We start from the raw sequence: 27,138 nt of genomic DNA on the forward strand, positions 1-27,138 counted from the left end.
TCCTTCCCTCCCTTCCCCCCACCAGTGTGTCTCTGGTTTATAGTTGCTTGTTGATTTTGATTTTTACTTTGTATTGATTAGTCTTTTTCCTGGTCTCTTGGTTAGATTTTCTAAATTCCTGCTATGAGTGAGACCATAAAGATTTATTTATTTATACAAGAACTGGGGTAAAGTCAGAGGCGCAGGAGGGTGAGAGAATTCACCAGAGACAGAGCAGGAAGCAGAATAGGCAGATGGACGGAAGACACTGCTGAGGGGAGCAGTGGGCAAGGCAGGAGAGGTCGGCTGCACCGCAAAAAATTTCTTAACAAATAATATGACAGGGCCTCCCCTGGTGGCGCAGCGGTTGAGCGCTGGGCTGCGAAGCTGCCCGCAGCCTCTGCAGTGCCAGTTCGATCCCTGGCCACAGGTGAGGGTCCCACATGGCGCGACAGAACTTTCCTGCAGCGCCCGCTGCTCCCCTCAGCAGTGTGCTTCGTCAGTCTGCCTGTTCTGCTCCCCGCTCTGGCTCTGGTGAATTCTCTCACCCTCCCGCGCTTCTGACTGTACCCAGTGCTTGTATAAATAAATAAATAAATCTTTAAAAATAAATAAATAAACAAATAATATGACAAACTGCCACAAAACCATCCCCCAGTTGAAACAAAACATTACAAATGCCGCCCAAATGCCCTGCATGATTTCAAATGTACTTGGAGAAGGGCCTCCTCCCCCCGGAGGTGTCCATAACCCTAAATTGATGTTTTTATCTTATGTGTTGCCCTATAGTTTTATTGTGTGGGTATGTAGCTCTCAATGAAATATAGAAGTATAACTTTCTATTTTTAAATTTAGGCAAACAGTACCATACTGCAATAATACAACCATTTGCATATAAAGCAACTATTTGCATATAAGGCAACTCTTTACCCTCAGGATTTTGAGTCAGCAGTGTTGCTACCTGTAGCTCATTCATCCTCCTTGCTCTATAGTGTAAGTTATTTGACTATAAGACAGTTTTACCTCCCCTTTCCAGTCACTGAATAGTTTCAGATTCTTAACTTTTGATACTCTGATCGGTGTGTGATAGCATCTTTCTGTAGCTTCCTTACTAGGAAGTTGGGCATTTTTTTTAATTTATTTCCCCTTTTTGTCTGCCCTTCTATTTATATCCTTTTTCCCACTTTTCTGTTGCATTCTGTTTTTTCCCTGTTGATTTGAAGTAGCTCCTTATTTGTGCTGCATACTACTTCTCAGTGGACTATAGACATTGAAAATGTCATCTCCCATCAGAGGGTTTGTTTTTCTAAATTTTTTTGGTGTTGCTAGCTGAAAAAAATTATTTTTTTGTTTTTATGATTTCTGCTGTTTCTTTTGGGAAATCTCCATACTAAAGTCGTAAAGGTACTCTCCTACATTTCCTTCTGAAAGTTTTTGAGTTTTGCTTCTTTAACATTTATGTCTTTATTCATTGAAGAATATATTTTTGTGTATGTTTTCAAGTAAAGATCAGATTTTTTTTTTTAGTTCATGTGGAAAACTAGTTGTCCTGGTATCTGTTTATTGAGTAGTCAAGTGTCATGTGTCAAGTTTCCATACAGGTGTGATTGGTTGCTTAGTTCTCTGTTCCACTAATCTGCTAATCTCAGCTATTTAACCAATGATCTTGAGAATTACATTTTATTGTATCAAATCTTCAATTCAGGTGTGATGTTTCCCCATTTTCTTGTTCTCACATGTTAGTATGGATATCCTTGGGTCTTTGACTTTCTCTACAACTTTTAGAAGCAGTTTCTCAAGCTATGGAAAATGTTTACAATGGCTTTGATGGAATTATTGTGAATTTCTAGATCAATTTGGGAAAAATTAACGTATTTTTGAAATTAAGTACTCCTGTTCCTGACTATGACATATTTCTCCTGTTGGTCTTAGTTAATGATTTTCAATGTTTTACAATTTTCTTTATGTGGTATTGCGCATCTTAATATTATTTCTTGGTATGTTATTATTGAGGCTATTGAAAATACTGCATTTTTCACGTTACCTTTTCTGACTGATTATGCTGGGGCTAGAAATGCAGATAATTTTTGTGTATTGATACTGTATTCAACCATCATGCTCAAACTCTCATCAGTTCCAATAATTTGTCTACATATTCCTTTGGGTGTTTAATGTAGGAATCACCATCTATGGATGACTTTTTTCCTTCCCTTTAATTCTTATGCTTTTTTTTAATATTTTATATAATTCTTACATCTTTTTTCATCTTTGCGCAATGTATGCATTTTCATTTGTTATATTCCCCATACAATTGCACCTCCCCCCTTATATTGACTCTAGTCCTTCCTTTCCCTGCCCATCTTATGCTTTTTTTTTTCCTTACACTGGTCAGCACCTCTAGAACACTGTCAAGTAGAAGCATTGATAATTGACTCCTTAGTATCACTCCTGATTTTACAAAGAATGATGCTGACATTTCACCATTAAGTGTAATATTTCCCAGTCATGTATGTGTTAGTAGATGTTCTTTTTTTTTTTTTTTTGGCACAGATTTATTTTTAGGTTAGTAGATGTTCTTATTAGGTTTAAACAGTTCTATCTACCTCAAATTTCACAGTTCTTATCATGTCTGCATCTTTAGGTTTAGATCTAGACTTCATTAACAAGTATGAGGATTTGGAGTCATTCAGTGGATACCTTGAGTTCCCATCCATAAAGTTTAGAAACTGGTGCTGAATATGAACTGTAAACCCACAAAGAGACCTAATTTTCTCCAAGCATCACACTTCTTAATTTCCAGTGGGATTCTTGCAGTTTCCATAGCCTCACATCACATGGAAAGAATCAGGGAAAGAGTCCAAGGGCATTGAGTTTATTCAACCCATGACCGTATTCCAGAAAGATCCCAAGTAACCAGAAGCCTGTCTGGGACAGTGTTAGCATCCCTGAATCCCCTGGGGAGATATGTTAACCACTTGACCTGGCCAAGCTTTACTTTCCTTCCTGGAAAAGTACATTCCCATTACAGTCAAGCCAGTGCATGGGGAAATTGCTTTACGCTTTTATATGTGTCTGTATGTAATACCTTTATATATTTTATATACTAACTTTTCACTATTATGAAAATTGATACAGTGGACATCTGTGTTTACTAAGTTTGTCAAATGACTGTCAACTGTCCTTGAGACAGTTTTTTTTAATAATTTTTGAATAAGATCACATGGTTCATAATTTAGATGTTGTAAAAGACTATATATGAACTTTTTTTTTCTCATCAGTACCTCTCCACAGAAGTAATCAATACTACCAGTTTGTTGTGCATTCTTTCAAAGATATTCTGTGCATTAAGGCCAGTATATACGTACACACATATATACACATATATGTACATATGTCCTTATAGCCGTGTATATACAGGACATCTATATATATATGTGTGTGTGTGTGTGTGTGTGTATATATACATGCACCGCACTTCCATCTTGGGTGCTGCTTTCTTTTTTTTTCCTAGTCAGATTAGGTAACACTGGCAGATTCCTCACAGCAATTCAGTAGAGGGAGTTGGGAGCGTCTTTTTAACCAAATAGTTATGTAGAAAGAGAGGACATCATAGTCCCAGCAGCAACTGACTCCATAGGCAAAGATTTAAAGGTAGTTGCCCCATCGTGGAAAGTCCAGTCGAGGCCTGTGCAGTCATCACTTTATGTAGTCAGATCACTTTAAGTTTTACGTCACATAGGCAACTTACCTGTTTAAATTAAGGCAAACTGAAATGATCTCTTTTGCTATTAGTTTGATAGCAGACCTGAAGGAGTATTTTAAAGACAGAAGCATGATTTTTGAAACATTTGTACAAACAGTGATTGTCACTATGAAATATTTCCACCATAGACCTTGCTGTATATAATGTTTGATTCCTTGCATTTTTCACTTAACGCCTATGAACAGTTTAAAGCTCTGCACACTGCCAAACTGCTTTCCTTTCGATCATGTTTGGCTCTCTGCGGACTTAACCTGCACCCACATCGCAGTCCACACTGAGCAATGCTTTGGTGAGCAGGGCTGTCATGGCCTCAGCCAGCACGTAGGTGCAGAGGAGACCACAGGAGAGGCCCATGTTAACCCAAGAGTCCCACACTGTGCAAACATACATGTGTGTACATAATTCTAAGCGTGGTATGAAAGCAGGAAAAGGATGGGGGGCTATAAATGCATAAAACAGGGGTCCTAATCTCTTCTGATGATTCAGAGAAGACTCCTTTGTGTCTGAGATCTGAATTGTGTCAATAGAAATTAAAATTTTGAAGCATTGTGGTGAAGGAGTGGGTAGCATTTTGGGCTAGAGTTTAAAGAAATACAAATTTTATCAATGAGGAATCATTACACATATTATTTTTGCTGCCAAGATACATAAAACAACCAGAAAGCATGTGGAAAAAGATACAGTCATTTTTTTGAGGACACAATTTGGCAATATTAAGAATCACAAAAATGTTCATAGTCAAAAGCCCTATACTTGATAGTTATCCTAACCACAAAGAAAACCAAACCAAATTGGCTGACACCCAAGTCGGATAATTTAAACACACCTCCTCACTGTGCAGGCATTTGAGCCCACACCTCTGAGCAGAGGCAAGGAAGGCTGGGCTTCCTGACACCCACACTGACACTGGGGTGGAGATGATGGGTGGAGCTCAGCCCACTTCAGTTGTCCTCTAGCTAAGTCCGGAGTGGCTTAGCACTCTCCTGTTATCCTCTTTGTTATGTAACTTAATATTCAGGGTCCCACTGCAGAATCTGCTCTTATCCACTTTACTAGAGCCCTGTGTCAAAAATTAACTAAAATTCACTGATTTCCTTCTGATAAGGGTATTTTTCAATTTCCATGCAGCCTTTAAAAAGAATTCTCCAGATCAGTTTATTAAATGTCGCTGCTTATCAGCAAAATGCTGAAATCACAAAAGGTAGCTTTTAGAGCTCTGAAAATAATCAAAATTAACACTTTTTTGGTTGTAGTTGCCACCACCACCCCCTCCCCCACTTCTTTCTGATGTAGTTGAAAGTCTCTTCTTTCAGATTTCATTAGATAGGTATAAATGGCAAGCCTTAAAATGTGCCAAAGCATGAAGAATTATAAACCCACTAAAAACCTGACGGAAGCTTGCATGTTTGGGCTGTTTCCTCTGGCCTCCCTTCCGGTGAAAATAACGTTTTGATTAATTTCTATTTTAAAAAGTTTTAACTGGACAAATATTTCATTAAAAAAAAAATGTTCCCATGACCATCGGAAATTTTCTGCTCATCAATGTCTGCTAATTATTAGGGAAGAGGTTTTTTTTTTCCTTCTGTTGCATTCATTGTTTCCAAAGTCAACCAAAGTAACTCCCGTTGAACAAAAGCTGTTGTTTATGATTGCCACTGTCACAACAGTGCTCTTCTTAGGGGGGTTTCAACATGGGAAGTCGCACTTTAGAACTTTCTTGTTACCTAGCTTCAGGATTAAGAGCCCAGGGGTGGGTGTGTGAGAGAGTTGCTAGGTGCCAAAAATACTTTCCTCTAAATAAGGAGGCCTACATGACTTAAAAATAGAAGTAATTACATAAGAATCTAAACTACCTAAGAAAATGGAAACAGAGGCAGGAAAGAGTTTTTCTGCAAGAAAACGTGGTGAGGAGCTGGCCAGCTGGAGCGCAGAGGCTGACCTGGGCTGTTTCTCATTCCGAAGGCCCCGCCCCCTGCGGGTCTCCCCTCCCCCCGGAGTCCAATCAAAGGATTAGCCTACAGGTTTGGAAACAACGGCAGTCTGAGTTTAAGGGTTTTTTTTTTTTTTCTTTCCCCTTCTAATGTTTAAATGCAGGACCTAGAGAAGTCTTTGGCTAACTGGACTCAGAACTTGCAAGAACTTCACGCGATGAAAGCCGACTTAACCCAGCACATTCTGGTGGAAGACGTGATGATTTTGAAGGAGCAAATAGAGCATTTGCACAGACAATGGGAGGACCTCTGCCTAAGAGTAAGTCAGTGACCAGCGGAGCCCGGCTGTGCAGAGTTTATTGAAATGTCTCCGAAGGCCAGACCAAGTAGAAAGGAGCTTAATTTCATTGATCTGGAGGCCCTTTGCAGTGGGGGGCCAGGTCAACGCTATTTCTTTAAGAGACAGCAACAGGGTTTAAAACAGATTTGATCCTTTGTTTCTCCAGCGCTCAATGCTGGAACTTTGCACACTTTTAATGAGCTTTTTCAAAAGTCACCCTAAAGTTTGGGGGCCCGGGGCGGGCACGGGGGTTGGGGTGGGTGTCGGTGAATTAGAATTATGAGCTGCTGTGTGGACTCTCCACTCTGTCTTGTGTAAATGGCTAGAAGGAATAGGTATAACAGAATCTGGACTCGGCTAAGAAGAGGTCTCGGTCCGGCTGTAGAGGGTTATCTCTGCGGTCTGGAGCCCAACAACCTGCCCCAGTGGTGCTTCAGTGCCCCTGCGGGGCTTTTATCTGAGAAGTGGGCTTTCACGTGCGTTTCTTAACAGCAGTTGGTTTTTAAAACTCTAAAAGAAATGCCCCACCGCTCCACTTAGTAACTCCATGTCTCTTTATTGTGGTTAGGGTATTATTTTTTTACAATATATGTTTGTGACAGGATCAGGATAGAATTAAAGGTTTCAAATGGATCTTTGTTCTAAGAGCATTCAATTCTATGAAAAATAAATTTCTTAATCTCATTTTTCTGAATGAAGTAGTGTATTTAAAAGTTGAAATTCAGACATTTTGAGTCCATGTTAATAAAAACATTTTTCCTTCTTGATTTTAGTAGTTAATATTCATATTGTGCCCTAATTTTAAAGATCCTTCTAGAATTCTTATTCATATTTCATATAATGGAAAATATTTGGAGTATGTGAGAAGTGTTCTAAAAGCTAAGGTAGAAGCAAAGACTGGGGCCCAGATGTTCCTAATTGTTACCAGTGATGAATACCAGTATGAGACCAATCAGAATAAAGCTGTGCAAATGCCAGGATTTTAAAAAGGGCTGAGATAAATAGATGCCCTGAGGAATGGAAACACAAAGCTTGTGTTTTTAGAATAGTTTTTTGAGCTTTCTTAACACCTTTGGCTGGGTGGGGGTGCAACCTTGAACCATTTTTGCCTCACTCTGAAGAGTAGTTTTTGTTTTTTGTTTTTTTTTTAATGGCAGGAAAATATTGATTTCCCCCTCTGTAAAGCGGGCTATTAGAACCTGACCAAGAGAATGGTTAGCTACTGCTTTTAACTGTAAATCTCTAAAGTTTTTCTAAACCTGGGAATTCTTTTGTACATATAGAAAAACTCATTGGTGTTCTTCATATTTAAGTAAGTAATTGAACCCAGTAAGGAAGAAGACCCTTTGCTGATATCGGCTGAGACCGCTAATGCTTAATGGAACACTGGACTTGTGGGGGCACCCTAGTTGCTGCAAACCAGCAAGTCATCTCCATCCAGAACCATGCTGCTTAATGGGTGGATGGATCACATGAGTCATGTGCAAAAAATAATTTTTTATTTTACTTTTCTTTGTGTTTGAAATTTAATACTGAAACATTTAAATGGCTTCAATTTTCATGGTCCATTATTACTGCAAGTGTCAGATTTATATTGTGATCTAGATTATACCTTTTAAATTAAATAGGCAAGACATTGGCCTTCAGTAGAAATAAGATGTTATTTTTTAAAAAAGGAATGGATTAGGGTTATAAAATTACAAATTAGCGTGTAGCAAGCAGCAATTAATGTATACTGAAAGAACAAGAAGCAGGAAGGTGTAACCAGTAACCTTTCCTGTTTCTAATTTTTATTATAATCTGATATTAATAGGAATGTGTTGAATTAAACAGAATCTTTTTTGGACAGTTATTCTTCGTTGACAAAATGAAGTCAAGTAAAGATCGCCAGGTGCAATCTTTATTTTGTTGCTTTTTATGGCATTTATCAAAGGTGTAAGAAACTATTGTTGCTGTTAAACCCCAGGTATTTAAGAGGCAGAACAGTGATTTAGGTCTCCAGGGCTTCTGATTAAAATTAATGAAAGTCCTAGACCTTTTGATGGAAGGAAGGGAAGGGAAATGTTTTCCTTCCTGCCTATACTCAGGGCCCAAATGTATTTTCATTTCCAGGTAGCTATACGGAAACAGGAGATTGAAGACAGACTGAATTCATGGATTGTGTTCAACGAAAAAAATAAAGAATTGTGTGCATGGCTGGTACAGATGGAAAACAAAGTTCTGCAGACAGCGGATATCAGCATTGAGGAAATGATTGACAAGTTACAGAAGGTAAGCAGGGCACCCCAGTGGGTAGAACTTAACTACCTCAGAATCCTCTACCCTCCTCAAAGCTAAGTGGTACAGATCGGCTTCCAGTCATGTTTGAGTAATTTGATAGCACTTGCTCACTATTTTAATTTCTTCTCAAAGAAGTTGTAGGGGGCAGGAAGAAACAGTGCAGGTTTTCTATGATCCCATGCTGACGGGGTAAAGGAGGAAAGAGTCCTGGAGCCCTCAGTGGCTTTTGTAGGCTTTTATTGGTATTTACCAGGTTCATGGCAGGCAGGGGTGCTAGGGGCCGGGAGGCTGGCAGGCCTCCCAGCCCCCAGCAAGTCCTCACTCTATCTGGGCTCTCCGGCATTCTCTGGTGGCCTTGTTCTCGAGGTTCTTCTGCTTCTCGGCTTCTGCTCTCGGCTTCCGCTGGCATCCCCGCAACGCCGACCCTAAAAACCCAGTCTCAGCCCAGGTGAATCCCATCTACCTATGCCCACACCCTACTCCAGGTGCCCTCCATCAGGCATGCATTCGGGACCACAGGGTTCCGTTATCTGTCCTGATGGCAGGAGGGCAGAAAAGCCTGATACTTTTTACCTTACCCTACAGAAGTACAAAGTGATGGGCATTTGAGGCCACTGAGTGTGCCCATGCTGTGTGCTAAGTCGAGTTGCTCTCTGTGGGTCAGGAACAGACATGGTGCAGGTTTTCTGATCCCATGCAGACCGGGTAAAGGAGGAGTCAGAGTCCTCAGTGGGTTTTTGCAGGTCTTTTATTGGGGTTCACCAGGCATATGGCAGGCAGGGGTGCTGGGGGGCCGGGAGGCTGGCAGTCCTCCCAGCCCCCAGCAAATCCTCACTGTATCTGGGCTCTCTGGCGTTCTCTGCTTCTTCTTCGGGCTTCTTCTCTTTCGGCTGCTGCTGCTGCTGCTACTGCAGCTGCTGCTGGCGTCCCCATGACGCCGCCCTTAAAAGCACAGTCTTAGCCCAGGTGAATCCCATCCACCCGCCCACACCCCACTCCAGGTGCCCGCCATCAGGCATGCATTCAGGACCGCAAGGATCCATCATCTATCCTGATGGCGGGAGGGCAGAAAAGCCTGACATTGTTCCTTACCCTACAGTGAGGAAGAGAAGACTCACGTCTCCTAGTGTCAGGTCACACCCCCGGCGATTTATAATATTGTTAAGGATCTAGTTATTGTTAAGGTACGCCCATTGCCAAAGGCAGGAGGCCACCAGCATCAGGACTCATAATTTTAAAACAGTCACTCATCCAAGAGTAAAGGTAGACTGAGCGTTCTTGCTGCAGTCACCCAAAATGCAAGTCAGTTCAACCTCAGGAAAGCTTTTGATTTTAGGACAATTTAGTTAGACTCAGTTGCCCTCAGCTCCCAAGTTTAAAAGAAACCATGAGGAAAAACAGGACTACTGAATTAAAGTGATGACTTGGGTTGGGGGGGCCCTCCCCTGGTGGCACAGCGGTTGAGCGCTGGGTTGCGAGGCTGCCTGCATCCTCTGCAGCGCCAGTTCGATCCCCAGCCACCGGCAAGGGTCCCACCAAAAAAAAAAAAGTGATGACTGCCTTACAAGTCACACATGTGCTAAGGGGCCACGATTTGATTTCTTAGGTACTTGCTGAAGAGTTAGTTGCCTTAACAGGTGTGAGAATTGTGTATTTTTTAAAAATTTCAAAAGGCAGCTATGGCTGGCAATTTGAGCTTTGTGTAGTAATTTGAGCTTTGTGTTTTGATGCCTATGCCAGGACTGCATGGAAGAAATAAACCTGTTTAGTGAAAACAAGTTACAATTAAAGCAAATGGGAGACCAATTGATCAAAGCCAGCAACAAGACAAGAGCAGCTGAGATCGACGACAAGCTCAACAAGATTAACGATCGCTGGCAGCATCTTTTTGATGTCATTGGATCAAGGTAAGAAATGACCTAAAAATGACTCTTGCTTCCTAGGTAGAGTGGTTACATCACAAATCTAGAAAAAGAGCCTAGTCTTCCTCTAAGGTAATCCAGCAGTTTTATAAACAAACAGATAAAGGCAAAGTTCAGTAATAATGAGTAAAAATTCTTAGGCCAATGCTATGGGAAGATTTTTATATTATACATGTTTTTTTCCTTTAGCTTAAAATTTCACATGAATTAATAGGTTTAAATGAGAGTTGGAGACTTAATTTGAAAAAAGATCCTCAAGGAGATCTATTTTGAAATTCTAACTCTGCTTTAAGATTTGCATGTCTCCCAGATGAAATCCTGCCTGCCTGTTCCTGCCCACGTGTGGCAAATGCATGTAGGTCAGAGCATAGAGCTGATTTCAAGATGCTGATCTGGAGGTCCCTGACTGCCCCCACCCAAGGGGTTTGCAGGGACTGCTATAGGGGTGTGCTTGGGGCGTGCCAGCTCCCCAGTGGGCATCTGGTCCAAATGGGGAGATTTAGGAGGCACAGGTGTGACCACAGTGAGGTGTATTCTCTGTGCAACCTTATCAGAAATAAGACTGATAGCTTTGTCTCCCCTCACCTAATAATAATGCCACCCAAAACTTTTAAATGCCTTCTGTCTTCAAATTCTTCTCTAAATAGGGATCCCAACCAAAGTGTTACTCAGTTGCCACCTGGCATACAGAGAGTGGCCACTGGGCCTTGGGATCCCACGGGCAGCTCTGTGTAGCCTCTGGGCAGATGCATCGTTACGTGAAGTGTGCTCACGTGGACTATAATGCAGGATATAAAGGGGAGGAAGAATTGGGGACTACTGAAAATCAGAGACTTAGTAATTTGGCACTTCCTCCAGCCCACTGTTTACAGTAACTGATCCAGTCGGCAAAGGCACCAAGCTAAGTGCTGCGAGAATTACAGACAGGAAGTAAGATGAGTTGTTGTGTTAATGGGGGTGGACCTCTGAGCAGCTGTAGAGTTGAGTGGTTTGAGGACTCATATCACACCTTCCTGGAGTGGGGGTTCGTGGGGATTCGGAAGAGCCTGACTGAAGAGTAGTGTTCCCAGAGAGTCCCGAATGAACACTTCTCAAGTATTAGTGGTGGCAGAGAAGGAGAGACGCACATTGTGAACAAAAGGTGCAGGGCAGAACAGCCTGGAAAGCCATTCGGGAAGGGACAAGATGCTCCACTGTCTCAAGTGTGGAAGATGAAGCCAGAGAGCTAGGTTGGAGCATATTAGTCTTGGAACACCTAAGACCTCTACTAAAGATTGGGCCCCCTAAATAAAGTCTGAGTCAGTCATGGTTTTTAGCAGTAGAGCCAAAATTAGGGTGATTTGGCTGGCAAATATTAGGGTGATTTGGCTGGCACTTCAGGCTGGGTTGAACTCAATTTCTCTTTGCTGCCAGTTGAAAAAAAGTCTGAGGAAATCAATGGAGATAACTCAAGTGAGAATTACGAGCACAGCTTTTGAGTCAGTTGTGACTTTTCCACTTAGCTCACTCACCATGGAAACTTAAGTAGTGATTTCACCTTTTTAAGCCTCAGTTTCCATATCTGCAAACTGTGTCAAACAGCACTGCTGACTCAGAGGCCACCGTGGAGTGGACATGTGTCTCCCATTTGACATACAACCAGCACGTGGAAGCCAGCTTTTATTCAGTGGTTATTGTCATTATTTTTCCCTAAGAAGACTCTTAAGACTAAGTAGCAAGTTTGTTGCATGGAAGAGGATTCTCTCAGTTGTGTCTAGAAGTGAGAGGTCTTTTCTCCGCGAGACTGGTGTTTTTGACTGTCTTATTTCCAATGCTTAGAACAGTGTTTCAGATACTTGTTGAAGTGAATAAACATTCTAGTGCATAAGAGTAAGATGATTTCTGTTGGGTAAGTTGAGTCTGGTATGTCACTGTTGTCACTGTCTCACACCCTAAAGCATCTTGGGCACCAATCAAGAGTCTGATAGCATCGTACCTGTTCTTGGTCGGCTCAGGAGCCCAAGGCTGTTTACTTTCCTCTCTTCTCTCTCTGGGAAATTCCTTGGTGGGAAAGGGATAAAATAGCAAGTGACATTTCTTCTTGGAAGAAATAATTGGCAAAATAAAGAGTTGAAATAATGGCAAATATATTGGTTGGCAGCTTTATTCCTTACAATGTATTTTTGTCTTCAGTTGATTTATCTTTTATTGAGGTGATAATGGTTTACAACACTATATGAGATTTAGGAGTGTAGAATCACACCTCTTCAGATGTGTGTGACCACACCGTGCTTCTTATGTGTGATTTCACTTAATCCTCTGCAGTTTGGAGAGTTAGATCCCATTTTGCAGATAAGGAAGCTGAAGTCACTGACCAGTTAGATTGTCAGCTCTTGACTCAACCAGAATTTCGACTTAGGCAGCTCTGTCGCCTTCTTGCTACCCCAGACCCTCCTAGTTTGTTGAAATGAGTAAAAACATAATGAGAGCCTAGTACTTTCACATTGGAGGACTAAGGAAGTAATAACTTCCCTTACCTTAAAGCTAAGGCCAGACTGAGACTGATGACTGAGAGTTTATAAAACTGTTGTTGAGTTTACCCTCAGGTTGATCTGAGGATTGAGACAATAAGCTTGGCCTGGACTTGGCTTCAGCTCCTTGACTGATCTCTGACACTGATAACATCACTGTCACGGGAGGAGGGAGGGAAGCACACAGGCTCCACAGAATTTAGATTTGCAGAATACCGGTCAGAACCAGCAGCCCCACAGGCTACACTGGTGGCCTCATTTGCCCAAGGAATTCTGGGCACCATTTACTCTTTTGGGTTCTGCTCACTGTATTCTGCTGCCTCAGCCCTGTGGCAGTGGACAATGTCTCTTGTTAAAAGTGATAAGTGAGGCCCCTCCCCTGGTGGCTCAGGCTGTTGAGCGCAGCACTGTGAAGCTGTCTGCAGCCTCTGCAGCACCAGTTCGATCCCGGCCAGCCGGCGAGTGTCCCACGTGGCGTGGCAGACCTCTCCTGTCTTGCCCGCTGCTCCCCTCAACAGTATATTTCAGTATATCTGCCTGTTTTGTTCCCCACTCTCTCTGGTGAATCCTCTCACCCTCCCACGCATCTGGCCTGTACCTTGGTTCTTGTATGCATGAATAAATAAATCTTTAAAAAAAATAAAAATAAAAAAAGTGATAAGGGAGATTTTGAGGGAGATCTTATATAAGTAAGCCTCATGACTTCAAGATTTTATTATTTTTTTCACTTCAAGATTTTAACAATAAGCCCTTAAGTTCAAATTTTGGAGTGGTGTTCAGAAGTCCAGACCTCAACAACTTAGGTTTAATTCACTAAAAAAAATGAAAAAAAGATCTGTTGTTTTGGTTCATTCTCAGCAAAATAGGGAATTGCTAAACAATTGTGGGCTTTGTTCTTTAAATGCACATTTAACTTCTGATCATTTTTGCATAGTATGCTCCACTATGGGACATAGGAAAGGAGAGGAAACCAGTATTATTTATTGACAGGCTCATGTATATGACTTCATTTTGTTCCTGTAACAACCCTGCAGTATCAGTATCCTCCTTATTTCAGACGTTGCAGTGGAGAGAAGGCAAATAACCGACCCAGAAACATAGGGCCGAGCAGGGTGGGATGGAGCCAAGGTCTGCCTGTCCCAGTACCCCATGCATCAAAAGAGCATGTGGCTCTTCTGAGACCTTGGCTATTAAAAGTTTTGTCAGAATTTTTCTAAAACCTTGGACTCCATGTAGAATTTATAGAGTCATGATTCTCAAACATGCATCAGAGTCCCTGGAGGACTCATGAAATGTAGATGGCAGACCCCACCTCCAGAGGTCCTAGTTCCCCACGTGCATGTCTAATGAGTGTCCAGGTGTGGTCAATGTGCAGTCCATGGAGCACTGAGCTGGGGCGAGCAGCAGGACAGAGAAACGCAGCACCACACCAAGACTTAGAAGTCCCAGACTGCATTTACCATGAGCAAGTCTGTGACCTGTGTGAGCCTGCTCTCCCGTTGATAAGCTATGTGTAAGATTCTGGATGAGAAAGCAGCAGGACAGCTGAGGATCTGTCTGTATGCATATGCATCTAGCCTCTAGTGCAGATCACATTAACTGTGTGATAAGGGAGGAGGGGAAGAGGACTTTGCCTCAAACTAATTTTTTTTTCTCTCATATAAAGGAGCTTCTATAAAATCCTTAAAGCAAAAAACCTGAAGGATGCATCTTCTGAAATAACCAAATCACTAAAGGGGATGGAGAGTTTAAGTCAGCCTTAATGCTGATTTCCTCGTGTATGGTTACATAGTGCCTGGTGTGGGCATCAAAATACACTGAATTGGCTCTCCGTCAGAATGGCTGTGGGGGCTTTTAGCTGTCCTCATGAATCCTCAATATCTACACTCATAGATGGTGTGTATTCTAGAACTCAATCTGATTTGATAAGAAATTAGTCATAAAACACTATACTTATTTGACAGATTAAATGAGAATTAAACCTTTTTTTTAATTGTAGCTGTTGGCTCCTCTTCTTCCCCATGTTTTCTTAGATAATATCTTTGAAAACTGACCTAGCAAAACCTGAATGCAGGAAAGATGACTAAATTACAGAAGTGCTTTTCCAGGACTACCAACAGGTGTTCTGTTCTGGAGTAAGCCCGGTTACCTCTTGCTTTTTTTTTTAAAAGATTTATTTATTTATGCATACAAGAACTGGGGTGTAGGCCAGAGGTGGAGGGGGGATGAGAGGATTCACCAGACACAGAGTGGGGAACAGAACAGGCAGACTGACTGAAATACACTGCTGAGGGGAGCAGCGGGCGAGTTGGGAGAGGTCTGCTGCACCATGTGGGTAGCTCCCTGGCCAGCCAGGGATCGAACTCATGCTGCAGAGGTTGCGGAGAGCTTCATAGTGCCGTGCTTAACCCCTTGCGCCACCATGGAGACCCTGGTTACCTATTACTAAGAACAGTCTAGGTACAAGACACAGGGTGATAAACAAAAAGATGCATGTCAGCAGACCCATCTGAAATGTAAAGTGGGTCCCTAGCCACGCCCCCCTCCATGACAGAATGCCAGCGAAAGACTAATTCTGAAATATAATCTCACCTATGTCTGCTCTTGATTTTTAAATCCCAGTGGTTGAACTCCTTAAAAAGTCCATTTTCTTTTGTTTTCCAGAACACCGCCCCTATTCACTAATCAGTCCCCATCCCCAATCATTAATCAAAGCCTTAGCGTGTCCTAGGAAGCAAGGAGCCCTGGGGCCACACTGCCTCTTTGGTTCTCTCTCTCTGTGTCTTTTCTGAGTCACCTTGCCCGGCTGTGCATCTCCATGGAGCCTCTTCAGACACATGGGTGGAGAGAGGCTGTTTTTGAGGTCTCTTCCTAACAGCCTATGTGAACGATCAGAGCTTTTAGTGCCTATAACAGATGAGACAGCTGCACAGAGAGATCTGCCAGGACATTGATAGTGGTTATCTGTTGATATTAGTGATTTTAATTTTCTTTTTTCTATTTTCTAAATATTCATGTGGAAAAAGGAAGATGTGGACTTTTTTTTTATATAAAAGTGTCATGAATGTTATCTTTTACCTTACTTCCTCTTTGACAGTAGCATCACTAACAGATGACTGCAGTGTTAGGAAGAAGGGACCTACTCAGACTTGTTCCTGTTTAGACTAGATAGCGCTCTTGCTATTTGAAGGATCAAGTCCATTGAAAAGAAACTTTTTTTTTTTTAAAGATTTATTTATTTATTTATACAAGCACTGGGTACAGTCAGAAGCGCGGGAGGGTGAGAGAATTCACCAGAGCCAGAGTGGGGAGCAGAGCAGGCAGAAGGACCGAAGTACACTGCTGAGGGGAGCAGCGGGCGGCAGGAGAGGTCTGCGCGCCATGTGGGACCCTCCTCCAGTGGCCGGGGAGCAGCCGGGGATCGAACCAGCGCTGCAGAGGCTGCGGGCAGCTTCGCAACCCAGCGCTCAACCGCTGCACCACCGGGGAGGCCCCTGAAAAGAAACTTTTAAAGTAAGCATGATTTTCACATTGCATCTACCAATGTGAAAAGTCCACCTATTTTATAATAGTAGCAATTAAGCTATCATTTGAATTGAGCAGTTATTCCCATGGCAACAGTGTGTGAAGACTGTGCAGAAGGGGCAGAGAGATGTGTGCCTTTTCAGACTGATAAAGTTTTTCCTTGCCCTCCTTTTATCTGTATTTTCTCAAGGTTCTTTTGGAAGACCAAACAATGCTGCCAGTCATAACGTTGACTGACTCTGGTCTTAGAAGATTGCTTGGTTCAGTGGAACAGGAAGGATTTAGAGATTTTAGCACAGAGCCAGATGTGAGGTCAACCTCGCCTCTTGCATTTTCCTTCCCATCAGCCTGATCATTCTACCTCTGAAGCTATTGGCTGCTGCTTCTGGGCCTGTAAGAAATGCCTTCCTGAGGGTCCAGAGCTTCCCCAAGGGGAGAGCAGCTGCCCGTGGGCCAGAGGGCAGTAAGCACCTGGCATCCAGCATCAAAGAGGTCCCGCACACTGAGCCTCGGGATTGTATTTAGCAGGTCACAGGGATGGTGAAGCATGTGGGCACAGTCATCAGGTGTTGCATTTGGGGAGTGCTGTTTCCAACCTCTGCACCCCTAATTTCATTGGTCTAGAATGTTCTTGCTGTGCTTAAAGGTGGGGATGTTGTAATCATTAATGTTGAGCTTTAGGGATCCATGAGAAGTGATTGCTATCACCCAGTCTCAAAATAGTGCCTGGAGGAGCCTCATTGCTGGGGCTGGACACAAGCCCAGCAATGCCTTAGCCAGTGAGCCATTCAGGATCATCTAGGAAAACCACCCTTTGGGGTGTGGAGGAATTTTCAGATCTTCATGCATGCTAAACCCTGAAAGGAGCTAACAAGGAAAAATTGCAGTATTTCTTCCTCTGCAATGTCTTGAACTCCATTTGTACTGTAAGAAGAATTTTTTTGAACTTTTTTTATGTTTTTAAATTTTTTTTTATTTTAAAATTGGAAGTTTATTTTTTATGTTAATTTTTTTTTTATTTTTGACATCATTGTTCGTTTTTAAACAATATTTGCTTCCCCCCACCCCCTCAGGTGTAGTCCTCATAGTTTCCTTCCCCAAGGCACCCATGTACCATCACCTCAGTCCCCTGTGCTCCTCCCTCCCTCCCTCTGATCCCTCTCCTGCCTCCTCCCCTGCAGGATGTCTCTAGTTTATAATTGTCTGTTTTTGCTTTGTTGTGTTTTGTACTGTTATTATTTTTTTACACTGATGTCTTATTTGGTTCCCCTATATTCCTACTGTAAGTGCAACCATCCGATATTTTTCTTTTTCCTTCTGGCTTATTTCACGGAGCATAATTCCTTCTAGCTCCATCCACATTGCTGCGAATGGCATGAGTTTATCTTTCTTGATTGCTGAGTAATATTCCATTGTGAATATATGCCACATCTTGTAAGAAGAATTTTTTTTTGCAAAAAGCAGAGGAATGACCTAAATGAATTCTGCCCCTCTTAAGCCTCGACTAAAACAGGGGGAGCAGAACCCCCACCCCTACTCTGGAAGGAAATTTCTTTAAGGGGGGAGGGGAGCTGGTATACTGTTGGACTCAGGGGCTTTATTTTTCATGAATTCTTTTAAACCTGAAACAAAAATTTAGTTTCAGGACAGAAATCCTCTTTTCCATGCCCCAAATCAAAATGCTTCTTGCCTCTGTAGCACTTCATAAATAACCCATAGGCAAGATAACACTGTGACTCTTCCCCCAGCATTGCAGTCCTGTAGCGCCAGAACAAAGACTGTGTGTGTGTCTGTGTGTGTGTGTGTGTATCTGTGTCTGTGTGTCTGTGTAAAGAGCTGGAGATATTTGTTTATTGGAAGGGAAAAAACTGAGATTAAAAATTGCAGCTAGTGAAGAAGCAGGTCCCCTCCCCTCTTCCGGGCACTGCTTTGTGGCCGCCTGCGAGCCCAGGGAGGCTGCGGAGGGCGTTGGGCAGATACCCAGCCGGTGAATGGAGAGGCTGCCGGCGGGGGAGGGGCTGCCTCGGCCTGGAGGTGGAGGTGCAACCGGGAACTGGGAGCTTCCGTTCAACATAAGGAATGATTTTTTCTCATCAACAGTAAGTGCCATTTCAGTCATCAGCTCTGCGCAGGGCCGAGGGGTGGCTGCCGTCTCTGTGTCTCACGCTGTCATTTTGGTTACGAAAGAAATTGCGGGTGAGATGTTGGCTGTGGAGTGTGTGCTCAGCCATCGGGGGATGGGCTCTTTCTCAGTGTCAGCATGTGTGTGGTGTCTGCAGTCAGCCTTTGACAGGCAGGGGAGCGACATGAGAATGCTGTGTGGAAAATGGAAGTCCTCTGGCAACAGAAATGCTTCAAAGAGGTGATTAGCTCAAATATATCATGATGGCCATGCCCCCCAAATCAGGGCTTCAAGATCCTGGAGTAATTGATTATCTTACTATAAAGAGGTGGAGTCCTTTAAAAAGACGCAGTTGTACTGTGTCTCTGGCAATTGACAGCTGCCCCCCCCCCCAGGTTTGAGTGTCTGTTTATTTCAGCACAAATTTAGATACTTTGACTTCCTCTCTTTCCCTTAGTATTTTTTAAATTATGCTGTCCACATAGGCATAGGAATTTTTTGGTAAATTATGCTAATCTAGGGCCTTGATAATTTAGCCGTAAACCCTAGAACATGTAGAGAATAGGACTGAAATGTAAATTATTCAATATATGTGAATTTGCTATTTAAAGCCTCCATTACACATTGTAAGACTTAGGCTTGATAATTAGAGTGATCTAATGCAGTTTGGTTTTATCTTGGAGAAAGAACAGGGCTATTCTGATCTGTCGCTAGTTAAAAGAAATACTTTATTTACCTTCATTATTTTCTGCATTTCTACCTGTTATCCCTGCAAAAGAACTTCTAATCTGCAGCTGCTCCTAGGTAAAATTCTTATTTTATTTGGGTTCAAATAAAAATATTTCGTTTTGTCTAGGTCCTCCAATAATCTATACACATGAAAATTTTCCCCTTTATACCTATAAAATTATTAGGCAATCTTCAAGACTGGAACCCAGCACTGAAAACATGTATTTTTTTTTCTGGAAAAATATGTTTTCTCCACATTATGGGGAGCACCCGAGTTCAGCACGGCAAGTGCAGCACCAGGCAGCTACGTCAACAGACTGCTCCAGGGCTCAGTGTGATGCAGCCGGGGCTGCCCTATGCCAGCAGTCTGGTGTCTGAATGGATTTCCTTGTTTCCCAGTATTAACTCAAGATTTCAGTTTTTCCAAGAGCAGTGTTAACAAGGCCTAGCGTGGAGGTCATTTGCTGGGGTTGGCAAAGGACACAGACTTCTTGACCTGGGAACGGGATAATTAGATTAGTGTCTGCAGGATGGAACGGATACAAACTCCACAGTGCATCTGCTGGTTCCTAGAGTAGGCCGTAACATGATTATCTGAGAAACAACATTTATTTTATATCACAGCACATATTTGGATATTGTGCCCTCGGTCAGAGGTTGGGACAGAGAAGCAGGTTAAATCCTCTTTGGTAGCTTCTTGGAGACCTTTTTTTCTTTCCCTCCGGCCTTCCCTTCCTCTTTAATGCCCGCTTAGTGTGCCTGCTTGTTGTCAGGACTGCACTTGTCCAAGGTGGATGCCAGGTGTGGGGCACTTGTGGCAGCAGATTATTTTGTGGCAAGGCTGGGAGATACCCTAACCTTTACCTCTGACCTTCCTCCTTACCTTTATCTCTTTAAAATTGAGCCTCTTCTTCTCTTATGAAAAAGACAACTCCAAAAGTATGAGCAGACCTCCTTTACTCTTTAAAGATGTTTGTTCATTCATATAGTTTTAGGAGATATGACATTATTATTTTTCTTTTCTGTATTGAGGCAACATTGGTTTACAACACTGTATATGATTCAGGGGAGGTTCACCCCTCCTCAGAGGTATAGGACTACACCACCCCCACCATCCAAGCAGCCACAGTTTGCCCTAGAGCACTGGGCCCCATCACTCCTAGAATCCCACTCCACTCTCCCTCCCTTTCTAGCAGCCTCAAGTCTGCACTCAGATATTCATTGAGCACCTGCTATGTTCTAATACAATGTCCAAAGTAAAGCTAAACTTGATCACGAGCTCTTTGGGAATGACACCTGTATTTCAGCTATCTCTGAATCCTCAGGAAAGGCACAAAATCCAAGACAAAGCAAATAGTTAAGTGTTTATTGGAAGGAAATCATGGAAGGGCAAATGTGAGCGTTCACCATGCACACTTAGGGCACCCCCCCCCAGCTCCCTCCACCCCCACCTAGTCCAGGAGCCCCTCTCATCTCCCTGGCAGCAGTGAAGCAGCCCTGTCCTGACACAGCAGGCGTGCTCATATGTGCATGTCTCACAGGAGGCCTCCATGGGAGGAAAGGGCTTAAGGCAGTTGCAGCCAGACCGGAATACCCAGGTTGGAATCCTGCCTCTGCCATTTATTGTGACTAGGGCAGGTTATTTAACCTGTGAGCCTCAGTTACCTCATCTGTCAAATGAGGCATGCTAATAATACCAATCTCACAGCACTGTTGTGAGGATTAAATAAATTACTAACATGTGAAGCACAGCAGGCCTGGCACATATAGAAGTTCCACCTCATAATAAAGTTTGTGAATTATAAAGCATACCCAATGTAGAAATGTAGAGGGAATAGGCTAACAATATAAAGTCTGGCATTTTATTCCCACAACCCATTGGTTTTTCATGTGCTCCATTTTGGACATCACTGGGCAGAGTACCATGGTCCTGCAGAGAAGCCAAGAAAATTGCCCCTCTGCTTTCTCCGTACTCCAGCCCCCACTGCTGTTGCACACCTCACCTTAGGGTTAACCAGATTCAAGATCATTGCATCTCTATTTTTGCACCTAGGTTATTTTGTTATTTACTAGCTTCCTTCATTTAAAACTGTGCATCTTAAACCTCTTCTTTTTAAAATAAGGAGGCTGGGATTTTTACAATGGAAAGTGTCCGGTGCTGGGTGAAGCAGCGGGGCTGCCCTTCTGGGTTAGGGAGAGGCAGGACAGCGGAGGCTGCTGAGCCCCTGTGCCACCTGTGGGAAGCTCTCAGGGCCCTGCTGCTCCACCAGGTAGAGCCTTCTAGGGCGATAGCCCCTTGCAAAGCCAATACAAGTCTCCTTGTCCCGTGGGGCCTGGGGTTCCCAGCTTCTCTGGCTTTGTCTGGAGCGTTCTTTCTGGGCTCTTAAGCAGTTAGGATGACAAGACATTGGGGTCAGGAGAGTGGATCTCTAAAGCTTTGGGAACAAGTTATAACTGTATCCAGGCCTGGCCCTGGATTCTGTTACTTTCTTTTTAATAAATCATGGTGTGACTTTGAAGGGAACCTCTCAGCGTGTTTGCAGTAAGAATGTAACTTGGAAAGCTTACCTCCTTGAAAAATCATCATAACCATAAGCTCTGGGTACTGTGCCATCTGCCTTTCATGTATTTATCTCATTCAACCCTCCAGCCACCCATGAAGGAAAATGTTCTGTTAACACCATTTTCAGATGAAATTGAACAGAGCCAGGATTCAAACCCAGGCCCTGACCACAAAGTCTGTGCTCTCTTCAACTTCAAACTCTACAACCTCCTCCTAAGCTTGCCTACCTCAGAGCACTATTGAGAATAAAATATTTATGGAAGGACTGGGCGCTCCAGTGGCATAGAAATGGGGTGTTAGCATCACGTAATCCCAGTTGGCAGTAATAAGAGCAGTGTCGTATCGAGCACTTACTGTATGACAAAGGCTTTCCCTGCAGCCTCTTGTTTTGTCCTCCACTCGACCTTCAAGGTGGGATAGTTTTCCAGATAACAAGGAAACAGGGAGGTTAGGTTCCCTGTTAGGCTCACAGATCATCGATGGTGCTGTGGGACTTAGACCCGGCCCTGCTGGCCTCCAGAGCTCTGGCCTTAGCTTTGCCTCTGTGCTCCTACCTACCTGAAGCATGAGAGACAAGAGAGGCCTACAAGAAATGAGGGTACAAGACAAAAGGATCTTCCCTAAATCATGAACTACCTGGTAATAGAGCTGCAGCCAGAAGTCAATCCCCAAGGTTGATTTGGTTGATTGTAAGATGCAAACACACACACACCCCCCTCTCTTTAGTTTACTTAATAATAGCATGTAGTAGAAGTACTTGTACACATTTGTTCATTCAACAAACATTTCTTGACACTCCCTACCAGGCAGTATGGGATGTGCTGTGCTTGCAGAGGGAGCAAGCCCAACGGGCCTGGCAAGCGTGGGCTGTGTGATAGGAGCACAGTGAACAGGGATGCAGACAGGACCTGGGGCAGGAGGGCCTGGGTGTCATGGGAACATGTGGGAAAGGCCCTCAGCTGGTTGAGGAGCAGTGGTAGAAGCTTCAGGAGGAGAGGAGAAAAGAGTACAGTGCTGGAGGCAGGGCATCTTTGGGAGAACTGAAAGCTTGTGGCTCTGGAAAGGTCCGCGGGTTAGAATGGTGTGTGATGGTAGCACGAGAATGTGGAAGGGTTTTGGGCATGAATCAGATTTGCCATCTTGAATGGACACTGGCTACAGAACCAAAGGTGGGTAGGAGGGCTGGAAGCTGTTCATGAGTTAGGGAGACGTGTGGTGATGGGAATATGGTATCCTTTCTGCAGGTCAAGGTCAGCAGCCCACATTCTCTTTCTGCTGCCAGAAAGAGATGCAGTGCTGACAGCACCCCATGTATTGATAAGTAGGAACTTTCCAGGAGAGCCATCACTTCTGGTCTCTGGGATTCACTCAAATCCCATGGGCCACCAAAAACAAGCCCTCGCTCGCTTTACTATAGGACTTTTGTGAAAGCAGTTTCTAGAAGCATTTTATCTCAGGATCTGTATGAAGATTGTTTTCCCTCAGCAGCTGTGTCATTGCCCCTTGACAGTTCAGTGATGTGCCCGTGCCACGTCTCCAGACGCATGTGTGTGAGTTCAGATCTGATCCACACTGCGTCAGCCAGGTTGGTGAGGCAGATGGACTTAGAGCTGCTTACAGATATAATTAAACCCTCCTTTTTCTGTTTTTGCCTGGCAGAGCTGTCCCATAATGGGCTGGTTCTCTGCATATGACAACCCCAACCCCTCACAGTAGACATGGTGGGTTTTGGCACAAGTTCAACAGTTGCATAAGGAGAGGGGACCATAAAAGGCATCTCAGGTCAAATCCCACCAAATGAACCAGACGTGTAGCATCTTTGACACATCAGGGGAAGCCAGTGGCTGCAGCAGTGTTGGCATACCCGAGACAGACACCCGCTGGAAGTCAGATGTGGTTATTTTAACCTAGAGAGCGAAATCTCTGCTTTCCTCTGGAGCCCCATTTTGATGGATTTGGCCTCAAGGGAGCCCACTGTGGAAATGATAGGACTTCACCTTTGCACGAGTGGGTAACTCGGTCTACTCGAAAATCAGCTGGAATAGCATTTTGTAAAGTTTCATCTACTGTGAAAACTCCTATCTGGGAGTGTGAGAGTTCTTCCTGCTATGAAATCAACAACTGAGATAGATTGCCCCTTCCTTCCACCCCCGACAGGCGCTTTTTTCTCGCCACTAAACATCAGGCTTGTGTTTTGCTCCTCTTTCCCCCTGCAAATATGTTTAGGGTGAAGAAGCTGAAGGAGACATTTGCTTTTATTCAGCAGTTGGACAAAAACATGAGCAACCTGCGCACCTGGTTGGCTCGGATTGAGTCCGAGCTGTCGAAGCCTGTGGTCTATGACGTCTGTGACAATCAGGAGATCCAGAAGAGGCTCGCCGAGCAGCAGGTGGGAATGAGACAAGAGCCTTCCTTAGACAGCCTTCCACAGCCACTAACTCAAATCTTCCGGCGTAGGCCACGTGTTTTTACAGGTTGACATTTTGTGATGTTGCTTGGTTTTTTTCCAGGCAAAGCTGACCACCTGCCTGTCAGTGTTTTTATACATGACAGGCTTCCCCCTCTCAGCACCCACCCTCCACCTCTTGTGAAATAGTTTGAATAGTTTTTAAGACGCGCACTTTAACTTTACTGCTGAATAAGGGTGTTGGTTTGTTGTTGCTGCTTTTTACTTTGACCTTTGTTTTGTTTTCACTAATATGGCCTGGAAAGGCAATGAGTTGGGGGTGGGGGGAGTAATTTTCCTAGCCAAGAGAAAGTTTTCATGGGACAATACTCTGGTGTGTGCGATAGAGCTACCAAAAAAAAAAAATGTATAATAATAAACCTACTTGACCGATAGCTTAGGAAGCCTCTGCTGTGCATTTATAGTCTTGGTTTTGCACCTGCTGGGCCAACCCTGGAAATTCCACAGTTTGAACACCACTGAGTCCTGCCACCTAACCTGGTGGGTCTTTTTTGTATCACTGATGTATCGAATCCTCGTCCCTGTCTTTCAGGGGCTCACATTCATATGCTCCTCCTCATGCGCTGCCTGACCATCTCTGTCTTGAAAATAGTGCGTTTATAGTATTCTTTCGGTGGTTTTCCTTCACCTCTGTGTTCCGCAGACCTATGAGCATGTTCTCTTTCCCCATTTAAGCAACCTGGGCAGGATCAGATTCTCAGAGTCAGGTCCATTATTTTCATATCACCTCCAAAGCCTTGGTGTTCGCTGCCTGTCAACACACCAGGGAGATTCGCCCTCATCTCCCAGCTTCTAGAGTCATAATTGGGAGCTGAGCCTTTTTCATCAGGTGATCAGCAAGGCCACCCCTTGATAAATTCTACTGAGTTCAGGTCAGTCCTGTTAATGGTGTTAAGTGACACCTCAAGTTACCATACTGCAGAGCGAAGTGTTTGCTATTATTCTTGACTTAAACCTTTATTCAGTCTGTTTACAATTACTCTTTAAATGATACCTAGCTCTAATTTTCTGGCTAGTATGATTTAACACTGCTACATAATAAAAATACTGGTTTTTCCACTTAGCCTGAGAAACCTAAGTATGTCTTTTTTCCTTGAGGTCATATGAATCCTGGCTCTGCTTTGTAGACAGCTGAATGATACCGAGATAAATACCATGTTAATGGGCACTGATGGCCTTCCCAGTGGAGTACAGCTGCTGAGCATTATCAGCTTTCTTTGCCAGTTTGAGCCAGTTGGATGAATTTCTTAAGTAATCTTTGATAGGCCAGGCCTTGCAAATAACTGTTTACCCTGAGCGGTGAGTTTTTTCAGGTAGATAGTTATTCCTCTTAAACTCACTGGTCACATTGGGCAGGGCCTAATAATATCTATCAACCTTTTAAAAAATCTGTAGTGTGACAAAGCATCATTAAGTTGCAGGGAATTAATTCCCAAGAGTATACAATTCGGAGCAGCTGCCAGCCTCTTGGCCTTGCTTCTTCCTACGCTGTGTAATTTCAATCTGGTTGATGTGAAGTTTTCCTCTACAGAATTCAATCATGGAATTCTTAGCCCTTGGTTATAAAAGAAAAATTACAGCTTTGGCTCAGGACTACTGTCAGTGTAAAGAAATTAGATGTTGTATTAGTTTTCTATGGCTGCTGTCACAAATTACCACAAAATTAGCAGCTTAACAAATATATTTCTTACAGTTCTGGAGATTAGAAATCTGACACAAGGTTAGGATCAAGGGTTGTCAGGACAGCATTCCTTGCTGTCAGCTCTGGTGGAGAATCCATTTCTTTGCTTTTTCTAACTTCTGGAGGTGACCTGGATGTCTTGGCTCACAGCCCCATTCTGCATCTTCAAAGCCAGTGGTCTCATATGACTTTCCTCAGAATTTGGACGTAGGAGGAGCCTGACTCATCCAGAATGGCAGAACAGGCTTCTCTCTTACTCCCACCTCCACCTGCAGTCACAATGGTTGCAGAAGAAATTTTCTTTAGATGGTCAATGAAAATGCCATGTTCTTATATAGGTTTTCCATTTTTCCCTATAACCATGCATCATTTTCTCATTGTGAACCCTCTTTTTCCTGAGTCATGAAACTGCATCACTGTCACCATCATAGGATAAGATTCCAGAGACACCCAGCCCACCCCCCACCCCATCCCTGGCAGCTCAGCCTTGGCTGACCCCCATCTGTTGGGGCAGTGGGATCTCCACACCCAGATTCTTCCCTTGGGCCTGCGGAACCCCAGGCAGGGCTCGTGGGGAGGCTGCAGACACCGCACTACACGCACCACTGGTGGGAAGAGGGGCAGGGAGGAGGGGGCAGCACAAATGACTTAGTAGATTTAAGGATTCCGTGACCTATAAAAGAGTTCCTGTTGCTGAAGTTTTAGGTTCCAATGAAGAGACTCAGCCAGTTTCCATGGATGGTGAGCTCTTAGGAGGGGGTGCTCCCTGCTATTCCTACCCCCTCACAGAGTCAGTCAACAAATCCATCCTCATTTGGTGCCAGTGTTTAGGCTCCATGCCAGGTCTGCAGCATAAGGTCGCACAAATTGAGAGGGACTCCGTCTTTGGTGCTGGTTCCAAGGTGGAAATGCCCCCAGGACTGTGCCGCCCTGGGCTGGAAAACTTGGGGGGCCTGGGGATGTGGAAGAGGTCCCTGGATGCCGACCTGCCACCACCATCACCACCTCAAGGTGCTTCTCCCTCTCCTGCTGCAGGACCTGCAGAGGGACATCGAGCAGCACAGCGCGGGCGTGGAGTCTGTGTTCAACATCTGCGATGTGCTGCTGCACGACTCCGACGCCTGCGCCAACGAGACCGAGTGTGACTCCATCCAGCAGACCACCAGGAGCCTGGACAGGCGCTGGAGGAACATTTGCGCCATGTCCATGGAGCGGCGGATGAAGTAAGGCCCCAGCTGTGCGCGCGCGTCTATAGTGTGGCCAGCCCGGCTAGGGCTCCCTCCTTCCTAAACCCCTTCACCTTGAGACCGAGAAGTCTCAGTAGTC

General features: G+C 43.8%; 1 protein-coding gene across 11 annotated transcripts in view; it reads left to right on the forward strand.

The window, feature by feature from the left end:
* Positions 1–27,138, forward strand: part of SYNE2 (spectrin repeat containing nuclear envelope protein 2) — a 308,736-nt gene that overhangs the window by 265,575 nt on the left and 16,023 nt on the right. For all 11 annotated transcript variants that reach the window (XM_054690979.1, XM_054690990.1, XM_054690998.1 and 8 more), the window contains exons 97-101: positions 5,837–5,992; positions 8,126–8,284; positions 10,034–10,200; positions 23,891–24,053; positions 26,848–27,035. In XM_054690979.1, coding sequence (XP_054546954.1) covers positions 5,837–5,992; positions 8,126–8,284; positions 10,034–10,200; positions 23,891–24,053; positions 26,848–27,035 — 833 coding nt within the window. The remainder of the gene's footprint in view (positions 1–5,836; positions 5,993–8,125; positions 8,285–10,033; positions 10,201–23,890; positions 24,054–26,847; positions 27,036–27,138) is intronic.

Source organism: Talpa occidentalis, unplaced genomic scaffold (genome assembly GCF_014898055.3).
Source record: "Talpa occidentalis isolate TD23 unplaced genomic scaffold, MPIMG_talOcc4v2.1 talOcc4.11, whole genome shotgun sequence".
Classification (NCBI taxonomy): domain Eukaryota; kingdom Metazoa; phylum Chordata; class Mammalia; order Eulipotyphla; family Talpidae; genus Talpa; species Talpa occidentalis.